The sequence below is a fragment of the Podarcis erhardii genome, assembly GCF_964252035.2.
Source record: "Podarcis erhardii genome assembly, chromosome: 14".
In the NCBI taxonomy this organism is placed as follows: Eukaryota; Metazoa; Chordata; class Lepidosauria; order Squamata; family Lacertidae; genus Podarcis; species Podarcis erhardii.
Window position 1 is genome coordinate 8,193,034 of NC_138503.1, and position 9,499 is coordinate 8,202,532.

The 9,499-nt window shown below is 47.0% G+C and overlaps 1 protein-coding gene across 7 annotated transcripts in view; it reads right to left on the bottom strand.

The window, feature by feature from the left end:
• The window catches only part of CELF6 (CUGBP Elav-like family member 6), a 178,350-nt gene extending 169,119 nt beyond the window's left edge, over positions 1 to 9,231 (bottom strand). For all 7 annotated transcript variants that reach the window (XR_014150848.1, XR_014150849.1, XM_081839056.1 and 4 more), the window contains exon 1: positions 8,892 to 9,231. Coding sequence is in view for 5 of the 7 variants with exons in the window: in XM_081839056.1 (XP_081695182.1) it covers positions 8,892 to 9,222 (331 nt within the window). In the remaining 2 variants the exon portion in view is untranslated. The remainder of the gene's footprint in view (positions 1 to 8,891) is intronic.
• Positions 9,232 to 9,499: the final 268 nt, after the last annotated feature.

Consider the following 9,499-nt stretch of genomic DNA (forward strand, 5'->3'; position numbering starts at 1 on the left):
TCGTCCATAAACTCCTCTGAAGACCAATTGATGGAATGTTGGGGGCAGAAATCCATTGATTACGGTAAATAAAAATTCTCTCAGTGATGCTTTCAGTCACATTTAGGCATAGAATTAAAGAGTTGGAAGGTACCACGATGGCCATTTGGTCCAACCCCTTGCAAGAAAGTACATACTGTCTCTCATGCTCTCAAAGATGTGCGTGCATTCCTGTGTAACTATTGAGAGAGACATTTCCTCACATCTTTGCTAATAATAGATATCATTATTATTACTACCACCTTACATTTGTATAACACTTTCAAGAGTTCAAAGCCATTCACATGCATTATCTAGCTGTAATAAGATAACCCGGGAATGCAAGGATAGCCAATCTGGTACCCTCCTGATCCTGTTAAACTACAGTTCCCATCATCCCTGGCTATTGGCTGTCAAGGAGCTGCCAAGTGTGCCCAGGTCAACCACAGGGCAGGGAAACATGGGAGGCCCAGGATGCAATTAGCTTTTAATTAACACAAAATAAAAACACAGTAGAGTCCTCTGGTTCACCTTAATCGAGCTCAGACATTGCTGAAACTGACCAAAACCACCCCTCCCCGCCCTAGCCTCTCACTATGGATCCCTCCCAAGCAGATGAAGGCTGTGTCAAGGGGGTGAGCTCCTTCTCTGGGCCTAACTCTCCTCAAGCAGGGTGTCCGAGGGGAAGGAGAGCCAGGAGGACTGGGACTGCCCTGCTGCTGAGTAGCCGGGACAACCTCTGACTCCTCTCTGTCTGAGTTTGCACTCACACTGTGACTCTCAGCCTCTAACCCTGTGCCAAAAGGCCGTCCTCCTTCTGATCCCATTGATCACTCAACCCCCCTGCTTCTAAGACCTCACAGCTCTTCCCTTCCCCAGACTGCTCTTCAGTGTCCCACAATCACCATCCAGGATCTAAGTTGCCGTCTTTTGTGTCCTCCCTGGGGTGCTCCCACCACTTGTCTTCTTCCGGCCAGCCCCTGACACTGGCCATGCTGGCTGGGGCTGATGTGAGTTGGAATCCAACAACATCTGGAGGGCCACTACTTCCCCATCCCTGTGATGGGACCTATAGGAATAGGAATACAGGAAGCTGCATTCTACTGATACAGACCCTGGTCCATCTAGCTCAGTTTTGCTACCCTGGCAGTCACTCTCCAGGGTTCTAGGAAGAGAGTCTCTCCCAGTCCAGCCTTGAAATGCTAGGACTGAACCTGGGACCTTCTGCATGCAAAGCAGGTGCTCTACCACTGAGCCATGGCCCTTCCCCCTCCAAAAGCAAGGATGACCAGAATAGTGCCCTCCAGATGCTATTGGTAGCCAACTTCCACCATCCCTGACCACTGGCCATGCTGGCTGGAGCTGATGGAATTTGGAGTCCAACATCTGAAGGGTCTCACCCTTGGTACTGGGCTTTTGGCTATAAAGATCCACACTGGCACTTTGAATTCAACCTGGAAACGAAATGAGAGCAAGTGAAGGTCTTTTAGAAGTGATTCTCTATGTTCCACATGGCTAGCTGCAGGCAACAAATGAGCTGCCACTTTCTGGAACAGTTCGAGTAGTCATTCAGAGACCTAGTTGCCTCACCTGGCTAGGGAAAAAAAGGAGAAATAGAGCTGGGCATCATTGGCATATGAGGGGCACTTTGTGGCCAATCACAACATTACTTCTAACCACCATAAAGCCATGAAACAAGCACAGAACCCCATGGAATAATTCCCATGGGGGAAAGCAAGAACCCATCCCCCCATTCTGACACCACTCAGTGAGAGAAGCTTCTCCGCATTCCTGCTCACCACCATCAATCCACAGAGGTGATCCAAAAGGATACTGTCATCTGGACTGAACCTCACCCTGAGTGTTTATGCCTGGCTGGAATGTGTCCTTGAGCTGTGATAATGCCTCCTGGACCATTGTCTGGATGAAGGATAGAGAGAGGTGGAGACTAGCCTATGGGGCAAAGGAAGAATTCACATTTGCTGCTCTGGTCACTCCTGCAACCAGCAGGCAGCCCCTGTAATAAGACAGCTAGCCCAACCAGTCTGGAAGCCATCTAGGTTCATCAGCCTTCAAGGACAGACCGCCCTAACTAGGCCAGAATTCCTTAGGGGACAAGACGTAAGTGAAATCCCAAAGTCCAGCCTTGATCACCCACTGCAAAAGGAGTTGACAGGTGTCCAACATACTCGAATGGACAAGTTCAGCACTCACTGCCTATGATACTCTCTGATCTACGTTGTTGTTGTTGTTTTGCATCCAGTGTTAATCATACTCAGAGTAGACCCACTGAAATTAATGGGACTGACTAACTTAGTTGGTTGGAGACAACTCACTATTTATTAGTTTACTCATCCATCCTTCACCATGAGGTTCCAACCATTTAGAAGTGAAAATATTAAAACGAGTTCAAACAAATTTAAAACATTTTACTTGTCCCACACACCGAAAATGAGCAGTGATGATGCTATTTGGGAGTTAAAGTCACAACTTTCTTTTTAATATCAAGGACCTGCAACAGGACTGCCAACTTGAATAAATATGGGGGGGGGCTGGTAATCCCTGACCTGCATAAAAGAGAGGGAATATGTAAGCAAGTCCCATTTTTAAGTCCCACAATTAAGTGTTTTAAATTTGTTGTTAGCTGCCCTGAGCCCGGTTTTCTGAACCGGGAAGGGTGGGGTATAAATAAAAATGTATTGTATTGTATAAGCAATTAATAATAATAATAATAATAATAATAGCACCTTTATTGTCAATGTACAACCTGTGTACAATGAAATTTACTGAGCCTAACATGGTCATGCACACCATTTGAATCACAATGCTCATCAACTTTGTGGGGGCTGGCCCCCTCGAATTTTTCATGGGGAGTGTGCTGAAGGGAGCTTGGCCCCTAGGAGTTGGCTCCTATGACCTCCAAGGAGAAAAGCAGTGTTGGCCAGCTACTTTGCCAAAGACTGCACAGAGGAACTCACCTGGGCAATACCACTTGCACTGAATGTCAAGAGGAACATGCTGGGGAATATCGCTTCCCAAAGCCCTGCACTGTTCAGCATTCAGAAGGAGGAATGGGAGGAAGGAAAATGTTCCCCTTTAACCAGGCTTTTGGCTGACTAACATCCCATATAATTTAAAATGCATTTGTGGGAGGGCTGGGGGGGGGGGTATTGTTTTGTTCTTGTTCTCACTATGTATTTTGTGCTTTAATCTTGTATTTTTATGCTCTGAACCCTGAGATCTATGGATGAAGGCTGGATTAATAATAATAATGACTTTAAAATGAAATCTTAACCTTAAACATCTCCAGAGCCCACCCCACCCCATATAGCATGATGAAACAACCTGCATCACACACCACAACTGGTGGACAGCAATTGATGAAAGAGGGAATTGGTGTCTGAACGGTCCTGCAAGACTTTATAAAGTGATGTCTCTAACAAGCCACCTTCTGGGCTCTGCTCCCAGCAGTGAAATGTCTTGGGCCCAGCAATGTAGGTCACACACCCCCAATCTGCATGATGGCAAGATAACTTTCTTTTTTAAGTGTTGCATGTGCCTAAGCATGTACAGGCAAATTTATCAAGTAATATAAGGAGAAATTCTAGAAATGCATATGGACATGAACTAACACACTCTTTACTTCTATAGGCCAGACAGGGCATGGGCCCCCAGCTGACCCCCCCCCCGGGTCCCCTTTCAAGGCTTTGCCGCTGCTTTTCCTGCCATTGCTGGAGTCTGGCTTGCAAACCAGCCTCTGGCCTTTGGCAGCAAAGGGGGCTGGGAACAGCATCAGCCGCTGCCTGCGAATTCACTTTCCTTTCCCTTAAGGCAGTGGTAGCAATTGGGCCCAGAGGCAGAGGGAGAACAAGTGGGTGATGAGAGAGGAGAAGAAGGATGGGGCCAGTTGGAAGCATCTTGCAGGATGGTTCCCCAGCCCTCAAAACAAAACAAAAACATGGAGCTAGCACTTGAGATGGACAAATGTGGAATTTTTTTGTTGCTCTCAGCTTCTCATTTTTACAGTCTTCAGTTCTCCACATTTCCCCACCAGTTTGTGATTTTAAAAAAATAAATCTTTTTTTAGAAAAGCTTCTCATGAAAAATCATTAGCATTTTGGTACAAATTTCTCCTAAAATGCACTTGCAATTTTGCCTAACATTTTGCAAAACAATTTTACCTAATGCCATGCAATTTTTGTATGTTATTTTCACTAAAATATGCATTAATATGCATGTTTTACACTAGTAAATTTATTTTTGTACATGTTACTTAGGTGGAAAACTGCACTGCAAAATTAGACGCGTGAGTTTCAAGGGATGGCTGTGTTTCAGCTTACATATTGTTTCAGAAAAGTGTGAATTAAATGCAAACTGAATCAAATTTCTCTTCCATCCACAGCCGGCATGGAACTATCATTTGTCCTAATCTCTCCTCGGTTGAATCAGAGGTGTCTACTAGCACCTTACGCTGTGAGTAGTTCTGTGGAATTTTCATGGGACTGCTGAGGTGTCTGTGTGTGTGTGTTACACTCCTAAATGCTCTCCCTCCTTAGCACACACTGCAGGCTGTGAATCAAAAGGCTTGGAGGGGGAAGACTGCTCAACACTGACTCACCCTCATGAGCTCTTACTCCCAGGAGGAGCTCGATTAAAGGTTTGCAAGTCCGCATTGCCACGAATATAAGGTTTGCACAGATTTTGTTTTGCTTTCTTGCCCGTAATATTCATGGCGCGGCTTTGCAAAGCTGCTGTGAAAATGTAGCAGCCCAGGCAGAAACTCTAGCTGCCCCTCTTGTTGATGGAAACAAATCCAAACGTGGGTACTTTGCTAGCCTTTTTGTAACACAGGAGCAACAATTCCACTCGGTCTGCAGCATATGATCCACATTATTAGGTGTTTTTTTCTTTGTTTTGTTTTTTAAATAATAGATCCTATATAAATCTTCCTAAAACGATATTAAAACAGCAGCAAAACAGTTTCCCTTCAAAAATGTAAATATTTAATGAACAAAATTTGACATTGATGCATTTTTAATATTGGCACAATTAAATCTGCCAGATGATTAAGTATTAATAACTCTTAATAAGTGCAACCATCTCGCCTTCAAATAGAAGCAATTCACGAGCGAGAGGAAGCAAGCCTCGTAGCCAGGAGAATGCAGACTGACCCATCAGCAGGCAGACAGTTGCTCCTGGCTGCAGCAGCCGTGCTTCATTCAAAACAATCCTCAAACTTCCATTCCACTGACTTGCCTTTGTGAACGAGAGAGTCACAAAAGACGCATATTTGGACAGAGGAGCAAAATTAGTGAGGACCTTAATTAGATGAAGGGTGGCATTTAATTGTGTTGATCAGTCTATGTATTTAAAAGGAGAGGGGAGTTTTAATTTTCTTTCTGGCCTGCACAGTTTCGAATATGTAGGGCAGGGCTGAGGAGGTTAAAAAAGAAAATAATTCAAGCAGTTTGAAGTATAGACTTCAGTATAGGTATAAATGGAAATGGGAGAGGATACACAACTGCTATCCTTCCATAGGGTGCTGGATTAGAGAGTGTCGGAAGAGTTAATCAGCAATGCAAGAAGCATTGGAGACTTTTCAACATGCTAATGCATAAAGAATATTGGTGCACCTGACAATTTTCACAAGTGACTTCCCATCATATTTAAGTCAAATTTCATGTCGCTTCCTAGAAACTCTCGCATCCAACCCAGCTTCCTCCATCAATCTCAAGGTCTGATATTTGAAATGTTATAGTCGTATTTATTTACTGTGATGACAAAGAACCTCCTATTCCATTGCTGTTAAGCAGCAGAGATAAACTGGCCTGACTACTGGGTTGCTTGCTTTGGGGTGGGGTGAGCGGGGTGAGCAAAAAGCTCTCTCCAAATGTTAATATTATTTCAGTCTTTCATTGCCCTAACCTACATCCCTGCCTGCTTCCATCATCTTGTCTATACATTTGAACTGAAGGCCTGCAGTTTTTAAAGGTCATTTCCAAGAATCTACCTAGGAAATGTTAGAAATTAAGATATAATCTTCCTGTGGACTACATATTGCATTCTCCTTTTTCTGCAGCACGGAAAAAGGATCCATTACTGGGCTGTTGCTTTCCATTCAGAAAGGACACATTTCAAAATAGGCAGAGACTGGTATGCCCTGGTACAAGATGTGATCTAAAATCCCAACTCTAGCCTGCATTGAAACTTAACAATTTATATACCATCAGATCCCACTCACCAGAAGGCAACCGACCTGAAGAGCTGGGAACTGCATTTCACAGGGAACCAATAGCCCTAAATATAACTACTTGAAGGCAATGAAATCAGTCGGTGTGACTTAGATATGTGGGGTGTCACCACTTTAGAGTAAAATCCAACGCACAATTATTGGGAGTAAGTCCTATGCATGCTTACTCAGAAGTTAAGTGCCACTTAATGGGGCTTGCTCACAGGTAAGTGCGTATGGGATGTCAGATTTAATTGCATGCAGCCTCGGGGATTAATATCAAAAGAAATGTTAGGCATACACATGACACAGTGTTTTATCTCAGTACTTAAAGAACAAGAGAGAGCCTTCAACTATTAGGTTCTAAAAAGTTGGCTAAACACAGTGTAGAACAACCTACCATATGAAAAAAATGTGAAGTGGAAGCATCTATCCAGATGCAAACTTGATTCCTCTGCAAATTCACTCATTCATTTCTTGCCTGCCCCACATGTGCAACTGTTACTAGAACTCACCAACAGGTGTGTGTGTGTGTGTGTGTGTGGACATACATGGCATTTCCTCTATCTACATGGCTGTCAACTTCTATCCTTAAAGTTAAATTAACATCAAGATACTGAGCCTTTAATAATGTTATGATTTATGTTAGCACATGTGATGTTTTATGAGCACTTTTTACCATCTTGATCGTTTTCTAACTTCGAAGCCACAAAGAATTGTACTCCTTGGGCCTAGCATATCAGTATGGGGTATGAAATACAATAGCACAAAACACCCTCTTGGGTTGTAGTTAACTAAGCCCTACTCAGAGCAGACCATTGAAATTAATGCACCCAAGTTGCCTGTGTCCATTAAGTTCAATGGGTCTACTCTGAGTTGGAGTAACATTGAATAACACGCCTTGGCTAATAAAATACATATCTGTGAAGGATATATGAGGTTGTCAGTTATGTTGCCAGTAACAATGAATATTATAAGGCCAGGATCTTGATGTTACTTCTGCATGTTTCAGGTAACTAGGCAGTTGGGTTAAAGATTCACGATACAGTACAGACACTGATTCTGGGAGCCAAGATGGACTCTCCATACAGAGTCTACCACTACACCACAGATCTTTGGCTCAACTGTCCAGCTACCAGCAACTGCTAAAATTCATATCAAGGTGCCAGCACTATAATATTCCTTGTTAATGGCAACATCGGCACTGTCACCCCATTGTTACTCACACACCTACACACACTTTTCATCCAGTTCAACTTTGCACACCAACTAACTCAGCAAAGGGTTAAGGAAACAGGGAGCTCCTTTATAGGTATGCTAACTCCTCTAGTTCCAGCCAAGGCTGAGACCTATTTCCTAATCCAGGGGTGGGGAAACCTGTGGCCCTCCAGATGTTATTGGACTCCAGCTCCCATCATATATAAATTCAATAAATAATAATAATCCCTGACCATTGCCCATGCCAGGAGTTGGAGTCCAGCAACATCTGGAGAACCGCCAGTTCCCCACCCCTGTCTAATGAGTGCTTATGTGCCATCTGCCTCTCCGATGGCATAGAAGCCCCTTCACGCATATACAGCTTTCCTCGGCCCCCTTCTCTTGTATGTAACAAGTAAGTTTGCAGGGAGCTGGGGCCTCTTTCAGCCATATCCTCCCCCCACCATAGCACCATTCAGAAGATGTCTGTTTCCTGTCTCTGTTTACAAATCTCCCTCCACTGTCTCCACCTCCCACACTTACTCGCTCACACTGTGACACACATCTCTCTGCCTTACACTCTCCTGCATGCAGACACACACATGCACACTTACTTTTCCCCCCACCCAGCCCAACTTTTAACATGCTGTGTGATCTGATGCATGCTAAGTCAGGGGAAAAGCCGCCCCCCCCTCGCACCCTACTCAAAGGGGCTTGCTCCCAGGAAGGGGCACTTAGGACTGTAGCCACAATAACTTAAAATGAGAAGAACAAAGTAGCAGAGAGAGGGGCCATTGCCAGAAGTCCTAATCTCCTCCTGATGCAAAATATGATCTTTTCTTCGCGGGGGGGGGGGGGAGAGGGAGTGTCTGTGTTTGTCTTCCTTTTCCTCCTGCACATGCGTGCACATCCTTCCACTGATCTCTCTCTCTCTCTCTCTCATCCAGTCATTACACGTGACCCAACTTTATACACATTACGTGTGTGTGTGCATGTTCAGAGAGGGGGGGAGACGGTACTGGAGAAGGGGGGGTACGCTTCTCCCTCTCTTAGAGGATGTGTAATTCCCTCCTTGTTTACGGATCCCCCCCCCCCAAACACACACACACTGCAAATCCCATACCCACTCTTACACATGGAAGCAAGTCCTACCGAGCTTCGTGGGACTGGTTCTCGAGTGAATCTGCCCAGACGGGCATGCTTCGTCCACTTACTCCTCTCTGTGCGCCCTCCACCCGCCCTCAGCCTCACACACACAACGCGGCGTTCGGCGGCGGCCAGCACCTCCTCTCCATCCCTTTGTTGGCCCTTTCGCCTGGCCGGGAAGCGGGGGGGGGGGGTGCAGGCGTGGTGGGAGTAGCCGAGGCGGCATCGGCATCGGGAGGAGGAGAAAGGGATCCACCCGGCGCGCGGCAGGAGGAGGGCGGCGCGCGGCGGGGCTCCCTACCTTTGTGCATGCCGGTGAAGCGGTCCTTGAGCACGGTGAGCTCGTAGATCTTGCCGAACTCCTCGAAGAGCGGCTTGAGGTCGCTCTCCTCCAGGTTGCGCGGGATCTGCCCGATGAAGAGCTTGATGGCATCGTGGTCCTTCATGGCGATGGTGCCGCCCGGGCCGTGCGTCGGCGTCGTCAGCCCGTTCATCCTCCCGGAGCTGTTCGTGGTGCTGAAGGCAGTGCTCTCCGCCTGCGGCGGCGGAGGCGGAGGAGGAGGCGGCGGCGGCGGGGGCGGGGGCCCGGGGGGAGGTTGTTGCTGCGCTAGCCCGTTGGCCAGAGTAGCCATGATGTTCCCAGCCGGCTCTGCCCCGCCCCGCCCGCCCCGCCCCGGCTCCTGCCTGCTTGCGCCGCGCGGGAGCAGGGGGAGGGGGGCTGCCCAGCCCGGGCTCCCCCTCTCCGCGCTCAGCCCAGATCTCGCCCTCCACCCCCCCTGCCCGCCCTCCTCCTCCTCCTCCTCCGCCGCTTCCCTTCTCCTCCCTTCGCCTGGCTTGGCTTGGCTGGGGCTTCGCCTCGCTTTGCGCGCACGCCCTCCCTCCCTCCTCCCTCCCTCGGCGGCTGCCACT